The 20,825-nt window shown below is 46.5% G+C and overlaps 1 protein-coding gene and 1 long non-coding RNA gene across 4 annotated transcripts; one reads left to right on the forward strand and one right to left on the reverse strand.

The window, feature by feature from the left end:
* The first annotated feature begins 418 nt into the window (after positions 1-418).
* On the forward strand, positions 419-19,406 carry TMEM150B (transmembrane protein 150B). Of its 3 annotated transcripts, none has more exons than XM_083707996.1 (8): positions 419-2,237; positions 9,737-9,860; positions 11,773-11,850; positions 14,019-14,078; positions 14,733-14,800; positions 16,185-16,312; positions 16,653-16,830; positions 17,895-19,406. In XM_083707996.1, exons 2-8 carry the CDS (start codon positions 9,745-9,747, stop codon positions 18,092-18,094), a joined length of 828 nt encoding a protein of 275 aa, XP_083564122.1. In that variant the 5' UTR covers positions 419-2,237; positions 9,737-9,744; the 3' UTR covers positions 18,095-19,406. The 3 variants fall into 3 exon arrangements, with proteins under 3 accessions (XP_083564122.1, XP_083564121.1, XP_083564123.1); XM_083707995.1 differs by lacking the exon at positions 419-2,237 and adding an exon at positions 8,643-9,038; XM_083707997.1 differs by lacking the exons at positions 419-2,237; positions 9,737-9,860 and adding an exon at positions 11,013-11,124.
* Positions 7,584-8,638, reverse strand: LOC310829492. The gene is made up of 2 exons (XR_014557287.1): positions 8,548-8,638; positions 7,584-8,323 (listed from the first exon to the last, which is right to left on the reverse strand). It is a non-coding gene; the product is annotated as an uncharacterized lncRNA (long non-coding RNA).
* Positions 19,407-20,825: the final 1,419 nt, after the last annotated feature.

Here is a 20,825-nt window from a genome sequence, read left to right on the forward strand (position 1 = left end):
TACCATATTATATGTTGAGCAAGCTTGCTAACAGTATGCCTTACAACAGCCCTGCAGTGTAGGACGGTTTTAATAGTGCAGATTGGGTTGAGGCTGACAGCAGTGTACAGCTACACACCCAGCAGTTTAGTCCAGTGCTATTGCACCCTTATGGCAAGTGTTTAATAATGATGGTGTTTTGATATTTATAAGATGGAAGCCACCTTGTATCGCCTAGATAAAGAAAGAAAATAAATGTGTACAGGGGGTACGGCCTCAAAACGCGCCGAGGCAAGGCAGCTAAAATGTTAAATGCTAGAACTTCCTTGTATGCAAACTACAATAAACAATAAACAGCCAAATGCAATACACAGAGACAGTGTTGCACTGTGGCATCAGTTGCTACTGCAGTGGTACCTCGGGTTACAGACGCTTCAGGTTAAAGACTCCGCTAAGCCAGAAATAGTACCTCGGGTTAAGAACTTTGCTTCAGGATGAGAACAGAAATTGCGTAGCAGCAGCGCAGCAGCAGCGGGAGGCTCCTTTAGCTAAAGTGCTATCTCAGGTTAAGAACAGTTTCAGGTTAAGAACGGACCTCTGGAACAAATTACTGTAAGTTCTTAACCCGAGGTACCACTGTACTGTGTATTACCAGTCCTGGAGTGACTTCCTTCCTGCCGAAATGGATGTATCACACACACATCTAGGTATAACTGACTTCTGCACAGTGCTGCACACCTTCCGGCATTTCACTCTAACAATCTTTAAATAAGGCCTTTAAATAAGATTGTGGGACAAAGATGGAACAAGTGCCAAAAAAGGGGTGGTGAGGGGGAGCGCAGAGCTTTCTCCATGGCCTAAATTCAGGCAGCAGACTGTAGGGTGGTCATGTCCCCTATTCTCCATGTCTCCTATTCTCCTTTATTCAGAGGCTGGTCCAGTCCAAGTCTGATTTAAATGTAAAGAGGCACAAGCAGGGAGACCACCCTGAGAGCAGACTAAGCAGGAGCACAGATCACCTGGACCAGTCTTCTCAACTATGGTGTGACATACCTCTGTTTCAATTGTAGTTCTCTCTTCTAAATCTGCATCTAAATTGGATCAGCAAACTTTTCCAGCAGGGGACCGGTCCACTGTCCCTCAGACCTTATGGGGGGCCGGACTATATGGGGGGGGGGGATGAATGAATTCCTATGCCCCACAAATAACCCAGAGATGCATTTTAAATAAAAGGACACATTCTACTCATGTAAAAGCATGCTGATTCCTGGACCGTCCGCGGGTCAGATTTAGAAGGTGATTGGACCGGATCTGGCCCCTGGGCCTTAGTTTGCCTACCCATGATCTAAATATACAAATTAACCCCCCCCCCCCCGAGTGTTAGATGACTCGCCTTTGGGCAATATGTAAGAGGGCAGCCCAACACAGTTCCCTTTGTAGCTTTTCTGGCTCTATGTACAAAGCTGCTGCTACCTGGCAACTTGTATTTAACCACTCACCTGGTGACAAAGAACTTCCTGCATCCCCTCGCAAAGCTACAGTTCCCAGAAATCCCTAGGAAGAAGGTTAAAGTCCTCTGGGAACTATAGTTCTTTGAAAGGAATAGGGGGCTCCTGGCCATTTTGGTACCCTGAACAAACTACAGTTCCCAGGATTATTGGGGGGGGGCATGACTGTTTGAAGTCCACCAATCAGTGGTGGCTGGAGCCCACTGAGACTGGTAGGTCAGAAGGTGGAGAGGTCAACAGCAGGTGGAGCCAGAGCCAATAGCAGAAAGACCCAAGTAATTATAGTTTTGCCTCCAAACCTCCTTCCTGCTGAATTCTAGGAAGGCAGCACTGAGGAGGAGGAGGAGGAGGAGGAAGCTGGAAGGCAGTACCACTCCCTGGGCTGGATGGAAGTAAGAACACAGGTGAGCAATTGCCCAAATGGACAAGCCTCCACTGGCTGGGGTAATGCAATGGCAAAATACAATGCATTTCTGGGCCATTTTACACTTGTTTCCATAAGGAAACAAGAAATGGTAACTGACTAAAGTTTGGGGGTGCTATGGAGGTGACAATTTGTAACCATGTTCTAGAAGGGCTACCCTGTAGGTTTACTCATGTGTAATCTGTACAATGAAAAATGCACTTGGGATAAGTGTCTTACCCCAGAAAACTGGATGAAGGTTTGGCGGTTCAGAAATGCTTTTAACGAAACAAATCAATGACAACTCAGAAGGAAGTCCTGTTGAAATCTGTGGGGCTTACTCAAAGGTAAGTGAATATAATATTGCCACCCTAGAAATCTAGTTATCATTCTTCCCTCTGTCTCACAGCCCCACCTAATGAACCATTTCACTAACAACATACCAGAAGCTTCTTCCCCCTTTGTCTGTTAAATGTTCTTGGAATAGCAATCGAAACCCTGCTGTTTGCAGATGGTCTTTTCTCTCTGACACATTTAGCTTCTTCCTCCAAAACTGGGGCTAAGTTCAAGCCTGGATTTCTCTTAATATCCTGTACATTTCCTAATAAAGTAAGTTGCTAAAAGCCAAACAAAATTCACTCTACAGAGCATCAAGAGACTTCAAAGCAGGAAAGTGCGACCTGTTACTGTGTTTGTCACTGTAGTTTTGCCTTCAAGTGATGTCAGAATATAGTTTGGGATTTGAGAAAAGAATGTTAAATGGTTCTTCATGTCCCAAGACGGCCTTAGGGGAGCTCTTTGACAGAATATGGTTTCACTATAAACAGAGGGTCTGGAATGTTTGGAATGAAAAAGCCATCAAAGTTTGGGGAAGGCAACCCATCCCTCCTCTTCTAACTAGAGGAAGGATGCTGTGCGTATGAGAGAGAGAAGGAACAACAAGAGTTTTGATTAAAATCAATGGCTCCCCTTAATCCCATGTTTTACTTTCATGGTTGGAGACAATCTTGTTTCTGAACACCAGTTTCTGGAAACGATAGGACGAGAGAACGCTTGCAGGATTCCCACAGGTGTCTGGCTGGCCACTGTGAGAACAGAATGCTGGACCAGATAAGCCATGGACCTGATCCAGCCTTACTGCAGCTGAAAACTAATCACACCCGCGTAGACACCCGCTTACTCTGCACTCCAACCAGCTTCAATCCAAACTGAGGAAAAGAACGACCTAGCTGTGTTTTAAGCCAGTAATGTGAATGTTCTTCTTTCTGGGACCCAGAAAAAAACTTGATTGAAGTGATATGTATTGATCTTTTTTAAAAAAATAATAATACATAGATCTCCCCACCCACCTCTATCTATGCACGCACACACTTTTTCAGGATTACAACTGCACTATGAATTTGGATTCTCAACCCAGCTTTGATCTGAACCGAGGAAAAAGAGCAACCCAGCCGTGTTTTCAGCCGGTTATGATGCGCACACAACCGCAAAGTATTCTGCATGCATCTCTGTGAGAATTTTTGTCCCTGACTGTCCCCATCTACTGGAAATCTGAGGTGAAGAGAGAGCTCTTTTGACAGTGAGCCAATGAACTACAAGGATGAAGTGAGACATGGTGGGCAAACCCGCAGTCCAGGCCCTTATACTGTAGTAAAGATTGTAAAAGCCCCCCCCAAAAAAGATGGAACATTTCTGGAAAGGGGACTCATTTGCGGGAAGCTTGCCTTGGCCACAAAAATCTGAACCAGCCACTGCCAGAGACAGAGCCTCCCCGCCTCTTTCCCCAGGGCCACAGGAGGGTAACTACAGTGGTACCTCTGGTTACGTACTTAATTCGTTCTGGAGGTCTGTTCTTAACCTGAAACTTTTCTTAACCTGAAGCACCACTTTAGCTAATGGGGCCTCCCGCTGCCGCCGTACCGCCGGAGCACAATTTCTGTTCTCATCCTGAAGCAAAGTTCTTAACCTGAGGTAATATTTCTGGGTTAGCAGAGTCTGTAACCTGAAGCATATGTAACCGTATGTAAGCGTATGTATCCCGAGGTACCACTGTACGTTCTTTAAGAAATACACTGTTTTCTTTCAATTAAAATGGCCATGATGTGCCCCTGACAAAGCCTACTGCCTTTATGCGCAGCAACGGAGCTGGGCTTTGATGCACCCATATGTGCTTTTGTCCCACAGAATGTAGTGGTGCTTGATCCCTAAGTATGGGACTTCACCACAAGAGTTCTTGATGGGGAAGCCTTCTCAAAACTAAAGTAAAATCAGTCTAAAAGTGAAGTAATTCAGATCTTTTAAATCAGTTGTTTTCTCCTTGTATTGGCGATCATGCCTTCAACTGCACCAGGATTTTCCAAACCTTACCCAGTGCAGGCATTAATATTTATCTTAATGCCATGGCAGCAAACCACACTTTTCGTCCGGTTTGTAGGCAACCCTACAGGTGACGGAAAGTGCGTGGAGGATTGGTGGAGGAGGAGATGTCTCTGAAAAGTTTGCTTGCATTCAAGGTATCAACAGAACACCAGTCCTCTCCTTACAGAACATTAGATGTTATAAAGCTAGGTAGCTTTATTCAGAGGATTTTACAGAGCAGTGTTCGGGGGAGAATTAAAAGGTGATGTAAATCAAGGTTACCAGATTTTTTTCAATGAATCCGGGGACACTTTTCAACGTCAATTGATTTTGTATGGGGAAATGGGGACGTCTGGTAACCTTAATGTAAATACAATTTCCGGAGAGCTAGCTTTGTTAGCCTCTTACAGCAAAAGCAACAAAGACTTCAGGCACAAAGCAACAAATTCATTATGGCATCAGCTTTCTTCGATGGCAGTCTACATCATCAGATGGACAGCCATAGCCTAGTATTTGCTTTTGCATGCAAAAGATTTCAATATTTGGTTCTCCAAGGAAGCCTGGAAATATCTCCGGTCAGTAGAAAATCCTGACCTAGATGGACTCAATATAAGGCAGTTTCCTCCATTCCTAAAAAAATAGAAAGTGTGGGTCTTTTAAGACGCCAAAAGGTTGTTGTTGCTTTAACATAAATAAAGTTGCAGACCCCTGGCTACATCAGAAGTTCAGATTATACAGCCATTTGCTTCCTGGGCCATAAAATGCACCATTCTAGTGATTTATAGGTCCGTATAGTAAAAGCTGTGGTTTTCCCAGTAGTGATGTATGGAAGTCAGAGTTGGACCGTAAAGAAGGCTGATTGCCGAAGAATTGATGCTTTTGAATTATGGTGCTGGAGGAGACTCTTGAGAGACCCATGGACTGCAAGAAGATCAAACCTCTCCATTCAGCCCTGAGTACTCACTGGAAGGACAGATCGTGAAGCTGAGGCTCCAATACTTTGGCCACCTCCTGAGAAGAGAAGACTCCCTGGAAAAGATCCTGATGTTGGGAAAGATGGAGGGCACAAGGAGAAGGGGACGACAGAGGACAAGATGGTTGGATAGTGTTGTCAAAGCTACCAGCATGAGTTTGACCAAACTGCGGGAGGCAGTGGAAGACAGGAGTGCCTGGCATGCTCTGGTCCATGGGGTCACGAAGAGTCGGACACGTCTAAACGACTAAACAACAAGTGATTTGGACTTCTGGTGTGTTGAATGGGGGCAAATGCCCCAGGCCTCACACATGGAGGGGCCCGCACCTTGAGAAAAACAACACTCTCAAATGAAAGGGGGTCCTCAGCTGACTATTTATCCCCTAGGCTTCACTGAGTCTTAAAAAAGTCCTGCCCGTGGGTCATAAAATGGGTCATAAAACCAGTTGGCTGCAGGCAGTCTTAGACCTGGGCAGTGTCTCAGCAGTACGTGCTGACCTAGTGACTCCAAATTCCTGAAGTGAGGATTCTCAGCAAACGGCTTGCCCCCAGGCCCACCCCCGACTAGAAGCAATCAGAAAGGTTATACTGCTCAATGGCCCCAGTGGATCCACATCACACATTTAAAGTGCATTCTATGCACATAAAATCTCCCCAAAGAAATCTGGGAATTGTAGTTTCCTCCTCGCAGGCCAAAAATTCCCAGTAAAAAAAAAAAGGGGACACATTGCATATCCATGATGTAATCGTAGATTAGGTTACAAGAGACTTCGTGCCACTGACCATTATTTATTTACAGTGGTACCTGGGTTACAGATGCTTCAGGTTACAGACGCTTCAGGTTACAGACTCTGCTAACCCAGAAACAGTACCTCGGGTTAAGAACTTTGCTTCAGGATGAGAAAAGAAATCGCACGGCAGCAACGGGAGGACCCACTAGCTAAAGTGGTGTCTCAGGTTAAGAACAGTTTCAGGTTAAGAACGGACCTCCAGAACGAATTACAGTAAGTTCTTAAACAGAGGTACCACTGTACCCTTAATGAACCATAATTCTTTGGGGGGGGGGAGGTCATGTTCTTTGAATGTCCATTTGGTGTACCTTAAATATTGCAGGGCGACATGTTGATATTAGAACACAAGGCAAGTGGCTCTTGCTTTTGCCCTGCTCTCGCTCAAGCAGCAAGGACAGCAGAACGTAGCACAAAACTCTTTTAAGCCAGACTTTTCCCATTCTGGTGCAGTTCAGTAGTCCTTGGATGACATAAGAGCATAAGAAAGGCCTTTGGGAACAGGCAGATGGTCCATATCCTGTCCTCACGGTAGCCTTTGATAGCCCTCTCCTCCATGATTTTGTCCAATCCTCTCTTAAAGCTATCCAAGTTAGCAGTTATCGCTGCCTCCTGTGGCAGTGAGTTCCATAGTTTAATTATGCACTGTGTGAAGTGCTTCTCTTCTGCTGCTGCAGGTGAAATGGGGTGTTGGTTGGGACTGAGCTCATTGAGGTTAGTGCGCATCTGTGAGATGTGCCCTTCAAGCATTCACACTAAGCAAAAAAATAAAATAAAAATGGATTCCCACCCGCCCAGCACTGTGTGAAGAAGTTTGACAAGTTCCTGATCACTGACCATAGCTGGCAGGGACTGATGGAATTCAAAACATCTCATTCCCTCAATGTTTTTTAAGCAACCTTTTTTGGGGGGGTGGCGGCATTTTAGCTGTTGCTATTGTCAAGACAACTGGGAACCAGAAGGCAGGATGATCTACTGCAAATAATCTCAACGGATCCCCTGCCTGACCCTGCCTTACACAGCTGTTTGGAGAGGAACATATCGCCTCCTCCAACTGGAACCAGAATTGTGTAGATGTTGCAACTGTCAGATCGTTCTGGCATAGATGCCCTTTTGCAAGCCTTATTTCTTTATTAAATCGGTGCTCCCTGAACCAAGCATTTGTGATCAAAAGTATTGGGAGGTAAGTGCTTCCATCGAGTGGTGAAAGAATGAGCTGCACCTTTACAAATATTAACGCCTTTTCTAACAGGAAGGCTGCTCTGTCTGCTCAACTCTCCTTTTTAGATTTTAAGCTAGTAGCAAGAATTTCCTCCTGGATTTTAAAGTGATTCCCCCCCCCCAAAAAAAAAAACACACTTAAAAGTGTACTTCTTCTCTTGAAAAAATAAAAAGTGACGTGCTCCTGCTTAAACACAACTTTCACCAGTGTCTGCTATATATCTTTTTCTCCTGTTCTCTTGACGCTAAATTTTATCTGTAAGCCAGCTTGAGTCCCTGTCAGGGGAAAAGGCAGGATACACACAAACACATTTAATCTAGAGGACACCAAGTTGCCAAAGATTAGGATAAAGTATAGAAACGGCCATTTTTACGGTGCTCTTAATTAAGGAGAAATGAGTCTAATCCTGAATAATATAGCATTAGTGGGGAAGAACTGACAAAAGACACCTCCTCACTCCCAATACAACTTAGAAAAAAAGCATTTGCTTCCCTGTTTTGATCGATTCCACTGCAAACTCTACCCATTTCACAGATTGTTCTTTTGTGCTACAATTGGTGAAACGTCCATAAGTAAACAAACATAGCAAGGCCGGGGTGGGGGGTGGGGAGTTATCCAGATTCCACTGTTGCCTTTAGCTTCTTGTCTCTGTCGCTCTCAGCCTCTGTTAACAGAAACTACGTTTGCAATTTTGTCAATTTGCTCAGTGACTCATCTACCCACCTTCTCCGACAACAAAGCAAAAAATGCCCACGTACAGAATCATTCGGCGCATCTTCCATCTCTGCATCGATTCCTGCAAAGGCAGCCTCCCCTGCTGTGTGTCTCTGTTAGGCCTCTCCAACTATTATCTTTCTTTCAGAGGAATCAATCTATACAATTATTACTGTCTTGAGCTAAACATTCAAGCTTTCAGTTGGGGGCTGGCGGGGAGAAAACTGCAATCCTTTCCTTCTTCGCTTTGTCTGCCATCATTGAGTTTTTAGTATTTCCACAACTCCAGGAGTACCTTTTTCCCAGGCCCCAGTCTTGTAAACACCCTTCCCAGAAGGACAGGCAAAAAGTGAGCAGAGAAGTGGAGGAAACTCTTACCTTTTTTTTTTTTTAAAAAAAATATTTTATTAAGGGTTTTCTTGTTTTACAGTGTAAGTGTAATGCCTCGTATTTCCCCCCCCCCCCCCGTGTAACATTTTTACAAATCCATTTCATTTGTTGAGGCATTAGGGGGAGAAGAAAAAAGAAAAGAAAAAAAAAGAAAGGAAGAAAGGAGGGTGGAGGGAGGGGAGATGGATGGACCAGACACTGGAAACTCTTACCTTTGTGTAACCGTTCACGTTCCGGCTCTGCTAGTCATCTCTCCATTCTCAGAGTGGATTAACAGTCAATTAATCAGTCAATTTACAGGGGGTTCTGGGAATGGTAGAACAAGGGTCTCCTAACAACTCTGAACAGCACCCTTAGCAAACTATACTTCCCAGGATGCTTTGGGGGAGGAAGCCATGACTATTTAAAGTGGTATCATAGTGCTTTAAATGTGTGGTGTGAATGTGGCCCAAGCCGAGCACCCTGTTTTCATGGTGGCCAATCAGATGCCTATGAGAGTCATGTGGGCGGGACATGAGCAACTCTCCCACACATGAATCCCAGTGCTGGAGGAATCACATCTAGCCATATGGGTTTTCTGCAGACTGCCATTCAGCAGTAAAACGTGGATATTCCTGGGTTAAAGCGCCAGGACAACAGCAACAACAAACCAGGATACGGATCTGGAAAGTCCAGACTTGTGCCTAGAAAGTGCAAAGCAAATGTAAGTACAGTGGTACCTCGAGTTACAGACGCTTCAGGTTACAGACACTTCCGGTTACAGACTCCACTAACCCAGAAATAGTACCTCGGGTTAAGAACTTTGCTTCAAGATGAGAACAGAAATCGCGCGACGGCCATGCAGTGGCAGCAGGAGACCCCATTAGCTAAAGTGGTACCTCAGGTTAAGAACAGTTTCAGGTTAAGAACGGACCTTCAGAACGAATTAAGTTCTTAACCCGAGGTACCACTGTATGGATGAGCCCTTTGCAGAGGGCACCAAACTGGGAAGGGTAGCTAATGCCACAGAAGACAGAGTCTGGATTCAAGATGGTCTTAATGGATTGGGAAACTGGGATCCAAACTGGGATCCAAACAATTTCAATAGGGAGCTTCTGCACCTAGGCAGAAAGAACTACCTGTCATGGATGCTTGAGATGAGATTCCTGCATTGCAGGGGGTTGGACTAGATGATCCTCGGGGTCCCTTCCAACTCTACAATTCCAATCCCCTTTTAACACTGTCCGGGTCAGCAGTCACCCCTACATCTTACAATAGCAGATTCCACCATTTTTGCATGCAAGGGAACCCTCCCCATGGTGTCACACAAATCACCGTAGCCTGCTCTTCTCAGGCTAAACAGAGGTTCACTTCACAGGTTATAAAATAGGGCAACCGGCAACTTTTTCTTTTCATCCTCAGGTCATAAAATGCCTTGTGATACCTGCGTGCCCTGGACAGCCTGCCAAGGACTTCCACGAGCCCTCTTCCAGTTTCGCCAGGTCAAGGTCCCTAGAAACTTGCCAAAGAACTTCTCGGACCTCAGGTAAGCTACATTGGCAACAGGTGAACTTACCTTGCAGCCGGCAGACTAATATTAGACACAGCTGCGTTGGTGGCAGCAGAACTTATGCTGCTGCAGCAATAGGTACATCCCAAAACTTTTTACTGCCAGAGGTACATAATGTGATGCTCCTCACTTCTCTTATTTCAAGACACCACTTCCAGAATGTTCCTCTGGATATGCTGACCTATTCCGGCTCCTGGTAACCTTGCCATAACCCAGCAGTCTTCCCTCCTGGTTCCCACAAATTCACTCCTCTAATCCTATACAGTGGTACCTCAGGTTACATACGCTTCAGGTTACAGATGCTTCAGGTTACAGACTCCGCTAACCCAGAAATATTACCTCGGGTTAAGAACTTTGCTTCAGGATGAGAACAGAAATTGTGCGGCGGCAGTGGGAGGCCCCATTAGCTGAAGTGGTACCTCAGGTTAAGAACAGTTTCAAGTTAAGAACGGACCTCCGGAACGAATTAAGTTCTTAACCCAAGGTACCACTGTACTCCCAGATCTCCTTTCCCTTCCTCTCCCTGCCTGACTACCTTTTTTTATTGTGCATCCATGATAATTTGTGCTCAGCATGGCAGTTATGCACGATACTGCTTTCAATAATACTTGCACTTGCAGAAATTTCAGGGAGGGCGTACTGCTTCACTTCCTAGCAGCCCGCATCCCATAACTTCCTGTTGAAACCCTGCAGCCTTTCAAGACCAATGCAAATGTTCCGCAGTTCTCGTTCTCTCACTTTTGTAGCACTATGGTGCAAGAGCGCCTCTGCAGGTGGCAATAAATGCAGTGACATTGATGGAGCATCACAACTGATACAGTGGAATGGTGTGTGTGGACAGTCCAGTATAATTCCACCATTGATGCACTATTATTGTGTCACTTACATGCTGCCGAAGAGATCCACACCGAAAAACGCCAGTCTGGAGCAATCCCTCATAAGGAATCCAGTAACCGTGGTTCTCCGTTAGAAAAGCACATGTTGTGCTGATAAACTGCGTCACGCCGCCGAGTGGTCCCTCTTTCTCCAAGCGCCATCTGTGTGGCAGCAGAATGGCACGCCTTGGGGACAAAAGTCACAGGCAGATAGCGCCCTCACAATGCCCTTTGCCCCGTCCCAGTGATGGAGTTGGGGCAGGTTTATTGGAAGGAGCGCTGGCACACTAGCCTTGCTACCTGCCAGGGAGAAAGACGTGCTCCTGAGCGGAGAAAAAAGGACGCAGCTAGCAGATAATTTTTGGGTAAGGAATCCCACAATATTCTTGAAGACTCAGATGGGAAACAGAAACCAAAAACCTTGATTCTCAAACTCCCCACAAGGAAGCCACTGGTTGCTCCTACGCAGTATAATTTACAGCCAGCTCGTTGCCAGTCTCCGAGTGATGATGTAGCTAGGGTGTTGCTCTGATTTCAGGGCAATTCCCCACCTTCCCATGGACTTTTGCTTTAAAATCTTTTGCTTTGATTACTGGCAGGAGCTCAGCCCTGCTGGGTGGTGGCTGAGTGAGGGGCGTGACGGGGGAAGGTTATTAGTATACCATTAGCAAAGTCTTTCTAGTGTTGTTGTTTGTTTTAATTCCTGCAGCGCAGAGCAAGGCAGTGAGGAACAATAAGGCCCCTTGGACGTAGCAGAGTTTTCCAGTTATCAAGGGCTTAGCCAGAGAACCCAGGAATCCTGGCTTGCTGTGACCTAACCTACTTCCCAAACCCCCGAAATTTTAGGATTCGGCCTTGCTGCTCTTTCAAGACCACCAAATCACAATGGGTCCCTAGAGTCCAGGGATCTGGTCTCCTCCCCAGGCTTCCTTCAGCTTTATCCCACCTTGTTCCCAAAGAACCCAAGAATCTCAGGCTGTTCTTGATGGTTTCCTTATATTTTTTGCCTTTAGGTCTTCCGCCACCATGTGGCTCTGGGCTCTCCTTCCTGTTCTCCTAGCTGTAGGAGGTATTGTCGGCTTCTGGGTTGTGTGAGTAACAATAAGCAAAGCAGAGTGGGTTGACTCTCAGGTGGGATGTGGGAGTGTGTATGTATGTGTATTTGTGTGCTTGCTTTTAGCCCAGCAGTGATAGAGCTGGATTTGGGGAAATGGGATCATGTCAACTCCAATCTGGTATAGGAAGAGCTTGGCTCAATGGTAGAACGTCTGAACTTAAGAAGCTGCCTTATACCGAGTCCATCCAGTGCAGGATTGTCTGCAATGACTAGCAGTGCTTCTTAAATGTCTCCGATGGAGGATCTCTCCCAGGAGACACCAGGGATTGAACCTGGGAACTTCTGCATATGAGGCAGAAGCTTTCTCCCTGAGCTAAGCTTCAGTGTTCCATCGCTGGCGGGTCCAGGTGAAAGTATCAGGTCACAGGTGATAGAAACAGCCTCTCTTTGAGATCCTGGAGATTTGCCGTCAGTCATAGTACAGTATCTAATACAGATGACGGATAAATAGTTGGGCCTGACGCAAGACAGTTTTCTTGTGTTCTTTTTTTGCAATACGAGATAATTACAACCCAGCAAAGTTTTCCCCTGCCTGCAGGTCAAATTCCTAGTGGAAAAGGGGACTTTGTTCAAACAGAGCAGGGTGCCAGCGTGGAACTGACCCCTTTAACAGCATTTTGATCTGCAGCAATTGGCAGCTGATTGCAGCTCACTGCAAAGGTGCTTCGTTTGCTGAGATCTGCACGCCAAATACCTATTTTAAAGGGACAAGAGCTTTCTCTTTCCTCTTCTTTTGCAAGCTGGCAACCTTACAGTGACGCACACACCTATCTCACTAACCTTTTGCAAGCCAGCTTGGTCACCATATGCAAAGGATCTGGACCTCTGTGGTGCTGCTCTTTTTAAAGTCCTGTAATCATAACAAATGCTTGCCAACTAGGCTAGCTGGCTCAATTTCATCTGGTGTGCAGGTGTTGCTAAGAGCATATGACGAGCCAGGGGTCCATTTAGTCCAACATCCTGTTTTCCCAGGGGCCAAGCAGATGCCCATGGGAAGCAGGGCATCTAGCAGGAGCTGAGCACAAGAGCCCTCTCTCCTCCTGTGGTTTCCAGCAACTGGTATTCAGAAACATTACTGCCTCTGGCCATGGAGACACAGCAGAGCTGCCATGGCTAGTAGCCATTGATTTGGCAGCGCTTGGGCTTTGTGCTACAGGCCAAAATGTGCAGAGGTTTAGTTAGGGGGAGCAGCCTTTAATTTCTAACAAGGCACTGCCAGGTCTACTGCTCCCCTCTACTCCCAGGTGTTTGGAGGCTAGCTCTGTAGCTGTCTCTCTCCCTCTGTTTTGCACACTAAAACAGCAACCACCCACAAGCCTCCAGGATTCTCTCTCTGCAAGGAAACTGCCCCATGAACTCTGGGGCACTTTCAGGTGAATTGGGCGTTCGCTCTGATTTGTTTGCAGGGAGATGAGAGGATGTTGGCTATTTAACAAGCACTCATTTGGAGGTTAGATGATGTTGCGTCAAAGGATGTGTCCTCACCCACTTTCCTTATTGCAAAAAAGGCCCATCTCTGGGGGGTAGTGGAGCAGGTTTGTTGTGCGACTATAATTGCGCAACCGAAATTTGCCACTTTGGATGAAATCCCACCTTAAAGCAGAGACAGTCAGGAGGCACCGTGTCTCTCTCTCTCTCTCTCTCTCTCTCTCTGTGTGTGTGTGTGTGTGGAGTGAGCAAGTGTGTAACTTTTATCATTAAGATAGTTTGCCAGGTTTTCCTAGCCAATCAGTTGTAGTAGAGAAATGCAATACATAATAATAAAGGAAGGAAATTTATTGAGAGGTGGGCTTTGTTTTTAAATGTTTGGAATGACAATGTACATGTTTATATTTTCCCTTTTAATCTATTCACTGTACAGTACTTTAGAGATTTGTTGTTGTTTTGCTGCCCCTTTTCTCCTTCATATGTCATTTTCCTGCTCCACCCCCCCCTTTTTCTTCTTTTATCTTGACAAGCAAGCTTCTCTGATGAAGAACAGTCTTGGCTACAAAGTGTATTGATATAATATTATTCAAAAATAAAAAACCAGGGACTAAGTGTGTGACAGAGTATACTTTAAACTTATTGGGAAGAATTTGAAAAACAAGCGTTAGTTTGGCAACTCCAGCCAATTAATGAGATTCCCCCCCCCCCTTTCAGGTATGCCATGGCTGTTGCAAATGGATCTGTAAACATCACAGAAGCTTTTCCATATATCAGGTATGGCTTGACTGGGTTTCTGAGAAAGTCTTCCAACCCACTCCGCCCCCCAACACCCTTCTTTAGCTTTCTTCTTTTCAGGAAGTCAAGTTATTCTCTGTTTTGAGGAGAACCCTTTTGAGTGACAGCCTCAAACCTTGTGGAACAGGCGGGCCATAGCCAACCTGAAGTTCTCCAGATCTTCCGGTCTACGACTTCCATCGGACCCATCCAAATGGCTTGGGGGTGTGTGATGGGGAGGATGTGCCACTGTGTCCTTCACTTCAGGAGGCAGGAGGGCCTGGACCAGCCTAGAGGAGGATGGAATATTGCCCCATCCAGGCCTAACTAGACTACCCAGCAATCGGTGTGCATCATTTTCAGGCCCAGGACTCCCCTTTACCCCAAACACATACCTGGAGACCATTTTCTCTCTTTTATTTTATACTCTATCCTGTATATGGATGGTAGCAGTGCAGCTGTGCTGTGACCCACCTTGGATGAGGCTGCAATCCAGGAGTAGGTTCCACCACACTAGCTGAGGAGGACCAATGAACTAGGGCTGTTTCTGTGTATTGAATTGCTTCTATTGATGGGCCGGGGGGAGTCTAAGGGGCCAGCTTCTAAACTCAGCTGCAATCTGTATGAATTCCCCCCCCCCTTGTCTTCCTCCAGCACATGTGGCTCCTCCCCACCCCAGAGCTGTGTCTTTGGTCAAGTTCTTAATCTAGGAGCTTTTCTAGGTAAGCCCTGTCTATCTTGTCTCTTTCCTTTTGCCACCATGTGCCTCCAGTGGTCCATATTTAATCAGGGATAGCCCATACCTTTTAGTTCAGGGGCAGGGAACATTTTCCTGGTCAAGGGCCACATTCCTTTCTGGGCAACCTTCCAGGGGCCACTTGCCAGTGGTGGGTGGGGCCATGGGCAAAAGTGGGTGGAGCAAATAATGCAAATTTTACCTTTGATACAGTAGGCTGGTTTCTACAGAGATTCACACACACACACGCCTGTCTATGCTCCATCCAAGAGGCATTGTCCGAGTGCAAGGACACCTCCTAGGAAAAACACTCAAGGAAGATGCAAAGCCAAGCCTGTGAGGGGCTGGGGAGGGAGTGTGGCCTGAGGAGACTCTTGAGAGCCAGATAAAGAGATGAGGAGGGTCACGTTTGTCCCCTGAGCCTGAGGTTCATCCCTCTCCCATTTTAATTCTTAGCTCTGGTCATATTTCTGTCCATATTTCTGTCTGTGGAGGATGCCCAGTTAGGATGGTGTCGGTGCAGCAGGTGCATGTGTGGAGGGGAACGAATGCCGTGTTAGGGATTCATTGGGGAAGGAGTTGAAAAGACCACCAGGCCTGTAAGCCCTTTAAACAAATCTGTGCTGCAATGACACTTCGGAAGATGCACCTTAAAGAGGATATTGTAGTCCTGGCATAGGAGCCAGGTGTGGTGTAGTGATTAAGAGCGGTAGTCTCGTAATCTGGGGAACCGGGTTCGCGTCTCCGTTCCTCCACATGCAGCTGCTGGGTGACCTTGGGCCAGTCACACTTCTCTGAAGTCTCTCAGCCCCGCTCACCTCACAGAGTGTTTGTTGTGGGGAATGAAGGGAAAGGAGAATGTTAGCCGCTTTGAGACTCCTTAGGGTAGTGATAAAGCAGGATATAAAATCCAAACTCTTATTCTACGATCGAAATAACGGTGGGATTGGAGCAACTGAATCATGAGGAAGGTTGAGACTTTTTAGTCTAGAAAGAAAGGCAAGCATGGGGGATATGATACAGGTGTACAGAATTATTATCATTGGAAAAAGCGGATTGAGAGAGGCTTTCTTCCCTCTCTCATAATACAAGACCCCAAAGGGTTTTTGAGGATTCAGGGCAGATGAAAGAAAATAAGGTAACTTCTCTCCCAGCACATAGTTGAAATATGAAATTTGCTACCGCATTATGTAATGATAGGACACCAGTTTGAATGGCTTAAAAAGAATATTAGGCAAATTTATGGAGGGAAAGGCTGTCTTCTACTTTAGAGTCTGCCTCTCAGTGACATGTATGGACCATGTGGTAGCTCTGGGACAGCAAATGAAAGGATGGATCTTATCAGCCTCAATAACCGACATCTCTTCCAGGCACGGTGATCTGCTTTCTGAAATACCAACAGGTGCGGGATTATGGCTGTCATTCCCGTTTAAATCTAGTTGGGCTCATTTTTGGCCTACTCTGTGCCCTCGGGTCGTCTATTGTGGGCAATTTCCAGGTAAGAAGCTGCAGATGGGGAGGGCTATTGACAAGCCTTACCTAAAATGAAGAGGAGGAGGTCTCAGTAGGGATGGTCCTCAAATGACAGGGGTAGTCAAAAGAGGCCCACCCATCTCACCTATGCCAGGGATGCGGAAGATTGTGGGGTATTTGGAGGGGGGTCTAGGATGTTTCCCACACATCTCTACACATTTTTAAAAGGCAATGGGGACGTGGTTTGTCTTAAAATTGGGGCTTGTGAATTTCATTGAAAAGGATTTCAATGAACCAGAACATGAAATGGCCTTGGTGGGGTGGGATTTTCTCTGTTGATTTACTCTGTTCTCTTTCCCCTACAGGAAAAAAACCAGATAGAAACCCATTTAGTTGGGGCCTTCTTGGCTTTTGTGGTGGGCATCCTTTATTTCTGGGTCCAAACATTCCTGACCAACCGAGTGAAGCCGAGGCACGGAGGATGGTGGATCGGGCCCCTCAGATTCTCCCTCAGCTTTTGTGGTTCTGCCTTTCTCATTGCCAGTATCCTGAACTAGAGCATTGTCTTTCAAGATGCAGGAGGGGAAATTACAGAGTACGTGGAGGGCTTTGCATGCAGAAGGTCCAAGGTTCAGGTCTCTCAGAATCTCCAGGTAGGGCTGGGAGATATTCCCTGCCTAAAATCCTGGAGAGCTGCTGCCAGACTGTGTAGACAATACTGACCTGGATGGACCATCAGTCTGACTCAGAATAAGGCAACTTCCTGTGTTCTAAGGGAAGAGACAGGTATTATCTGCATTATTATCAACATGAAGCAGCTTGGGGGTAGTTGATAGGTAGTGTGTTTGGGAGGTTGAAGGGCACAGTTTCACATCTATTATCTGATGCACCAAGTTGTTGTTTAGCTTCAACTGGATTTTCTTTGATGTGCTATAACGAACTGGAAACACATTCACTTGCATCCTCAGGGACTGGCTTCAAGTGGTCCTGAAGAATTTCTTTAAAAAATGTTCTTAATATTCATTAGGAGCCCAGGCAGCCCAGAACCTGGAACTTTTCTGAGGCTGGTGCCAGGAGTTGGCATGGTCAGGCAAATGCCCTTAGCCTGGCATGAGAGGATGGAGCAGACACCACTGGCAGCAGTTTGCTAGCTCTGTTGTTGCCTGTTTGTTTGCTCACCCACCCACTGGCCCAAGGGGGGCGGGCAAATGAGAAGCAGCAACATCTCCTGCTGTTGTCACTGCTTACTTGCCAGTTTTCCCTGTCAAGCTGGTAACAGTGGCCGTTAAGGAGGCTGCGGCCTACCAAATGCATCTTGTCCTGCCCCACATCCAAAACAAAGTGGAACTAGGTCTGGCCTCTCCTCAGTCTTGCCTAAGGCTGCATATACACCATGCATTTAAAGCACATTCTACCCCTTAATCATAATTATAAAAGACCTGGGAACTGTAGTTTTAAGGGTGTTGGGAATTGTGGCTACTGTTCCCAGGATTCTGTGGAGGAAGCTACGTGCTTTAAATGCATGCTGTGTGTGCAACCTATATCTCTTTTGGGAATAACAGATGCACCGTCTCTGGCTCCTTTCTCCTTGACTCCTTTAATCCCAGCGATTGTGCTCTTTTTCCTGAAGCTGCATTCTGAGTCGGCCTACTGCGAATGGGCCCTGGCCATGGTCCTCTTCCTTCTCTTTGGGCTCTTTGCAGTGGATTTCTGGCACATGGGGACCTGCTCAGTTCACGTCTATCACCAGCGGGCAGACCAAGCAGCTCAAGACATGCAGACGTCAACGCAGACTCTCCCTCTCTGATACCTCCTATGGACATGGGGGGAAGAAGGGGTCTCTGCAAAACTTTCCACACAGTTGGAATCCTTTTCCAGTGGACCGGATCGTGCCCTGCCATGTCCTCTGATGGCGAGTGAAGCAGTTCCCAGCTTTTCTGCTGGGGTGTGGGACTCCCTTGTGGGACTGCCTACTGTCAGGGTTTCTTGGCCATTTTGGAGAGTCTCCCTGACTTGTCACTCATCTCAGACAAATCTCCTTGGTGCTCTTCATAACATTTAGCCACCGCCTTCTGCTGAGTAGGGGCAGCTCTTCGCCTCTCCTCGCAAAAGGACCCACCAACCAAACCAGTATTTTAAAAGTGTCCTGTTTTATTTTCTGTTGGCATCCTCCCACTGGTGGCTGCAAAATCCCCGCCACTGCCAGTTCTTCATCTTACCCATCTCCACCCCGCTGTATATGAAAACCATAGTGATGTAGAAGGGTCCTAGGCCCATCTTTGTGTGACGCACACATCAGCACCTGCCATTGGCTGATGTGCCCAGGCTTTGGGTGGATGGGCCTAGTAACTCTTTGCAGCACAGATGGCTGTGAGGAGCCTTTTTCTCCTATGCTTCCCTCCACAGTAATATATTGGAGGGGAAAACAGCGAGACCAAAAAAAACCCAACTACCACCTCCACAGCCTGCTTTGGTGCAACGAATCTTGCTGCCACAGTCAACGGTCTGGTCAAACTGTGTGAGTTGCTTAGGCACATATTCTTACACCAGTTTAAACAGTATCCCGACACAGCGGTTGTGTCTTTCAACCACAGCCTCTACACACACACAGATGAATTGTTCGTTTCTGAAGCTCTTGGGTGGGTGGATAAGATATTGTGCCAGACTGACTAGGTCCAGCTCCTTAAAGCTCTCACACACCTCTCCAGTCACCCATGTGCGTGGATCCAAGTTCTTCTTCATCATGCTCTGGCAGTATCAACAACTATGTGTGTCCTTCCTCTGATGGAAAAGTAGGCACCTTTGCTCTCCTGTTAGGAAAGGTGTTGTATTATCCTATTATACAGTTGAATACTGAAGTCTTGTCTTCCTTTTTTATGTTCCCAATGGGGCTTTGCCCAATCCATTCTTCCACAACTGGAAAAGTAGGTCCCTCTAACCTAATGTGAGAAACTCTTTTTAAACAAAAGCAAAAAACTATTCTTCTTTATCCCTTGCTAGACTCCTGCCTTGAGGTTAAAGTAAACATTATTCCTACTTTATAGCTACAAACTGAACCTCCAGTCTAATTTCTTTCCTTTCCTAAGAAAGGACAGTTAATAAAGTGGAAGTTCTGGGTAGCTAGCTGTGGAAGCGCTTATTTATTTGCCCTAAAATCAGAGCTGGCGTGGCAGGCTTGATACAATTCCAGCCAATTTATGTGCGGTGTTTAAATGAGCTGAAGACCACTGGCAAGATTCCTCAGAAGGCTTATGGGACTTGGGGCTGAAAGGGTAGGATTTCTAGATTTGATCTAAAGACACAAAGCAGATTCTTGTACTCAAGATGTGCCACCATGGAAGAGAAGACTTGTGTTTCATTGGGCAGCAGCTCAAAATCCAAGGGGAGTTTTAAAAGTGCAAAATTGCCATTCTCTCATATACACGTGCCCCTACATTCCCATTTTCTCTCACGCACCATGGTCCACCTGCACGGGCAGGCTTCAGTCAGCATGGCCCAATGGACAGAGAAATATTGGCTTCAGTCAGCATGGCCCAATGGACAGAGAAAAGTCATTCAACAATCCCACCCCTGCTATACCCACACATGGGATACACAAAGCCCGTTTGCTCTGGGAACTCGTTCTGATGTTTTCTTTCCGTGTTGCTTCCTGTGCTAGCATTGCCCTTCCCTGAGAACCTTTGCATAGCCAGGGGGCTCCTTTACTTGCATGTTACTAGAGCCACGTGGAAGCACCCCCTGCCACTTTGCAGTAACACATGAATCGGGCGCTCCCTTCTCTCTCCCACCCCTGCTTGCTCGCAGGTTCATACACACTGACCACCATCTAGCCACTTTTTGGCATACTGTGCACTAAGCATCCCTTCTCTGCCATATGGACAACACCCATCCTCATGTTCCCCACCAGCCACACTTCTGTCCACATTTATTCTCACAACCGGCATGCTCTCATTTATGCAGAGCTCTCATCCCAGACTCGCATACCCACAGAGTCCTGAGCCCACTCACAAAACACACTGCAGGCATAATTTCCAGGAGCCACAGTCTCTGTTTACACAACCAGCATCTCCATGCCAGTGCGTAAACAGCCAATGTGGAAACTCATCTGATTTGAATAGGTCCCCACCTGCTGATGGCCCCAGGGATGGCTTCGGCTGTTTACGCATCATTCGTTTAAAGCACATGACTCCCCCCAAAGAATCCTGGGAACTGTAGTTATGGGTGCTGGGAAGAGCAGCTGAGGGGGGCAAACTATAGCCCCCAGGATTCTTCGAAGGGAAGCCATGTGATGTAAATGTTTGGTGTTTCGTCAACTCTTAACCTCCCTTTTGGGGAGTGTGTGTGTAAAGGCCACCTTACCCTTGCACCATCCAGTATCATTGCACATGTGAAAACCCTGTGAAGATGCACCCTTGACCTAACCAGAGCCATCACCCCTAAAAAACAACAATGGATCCCTTTCTCTTCCCTCTCACAACCCCACCTCATCATCTTCCAGCTGGAAGCCAAAAGGGCCGCAATCCCCCGGAAGCTTGGGC

Source organism: Podarcis gaigeae (genome assembly GCF_964106915.1).
Source record: "Podarcis gaigeae genome assembly, chromosome: 13".
NCBI classification, from domain to species: domain Eukaryota; kingdom Metazoa; phylum Chordata; class Lepidosauria; order Squamata; family Lacertidae; genus Podarcis; species Podarcis gaigeae.

Excerpts from the sequence above, each read along its gene's own strand:
- TMEM150B (XM_083707996.1), top strand. The coding sequence starts at position 9,745 with ATGCCTTGTGATACCTGCGTGCCCTGGACAGCCTGCCAAGGACTTCCA. Across the intron at positions 11,851-14,018 it reads ATTGTCGGCTTCTGGGTTGT|GTATGCCATGGCTGTTGCAA; the intron begins GTGAGTAACAAT and ends CCCCCCTTTCAG. Across the intron at positions 16,313-16,652 it reads CTATTGTGGGCAATTTCCAG|GAAAAAAACCAGATAGAAAC; the intron begins GTAAGAAGCTGC and ends TTTCCCCTACAG.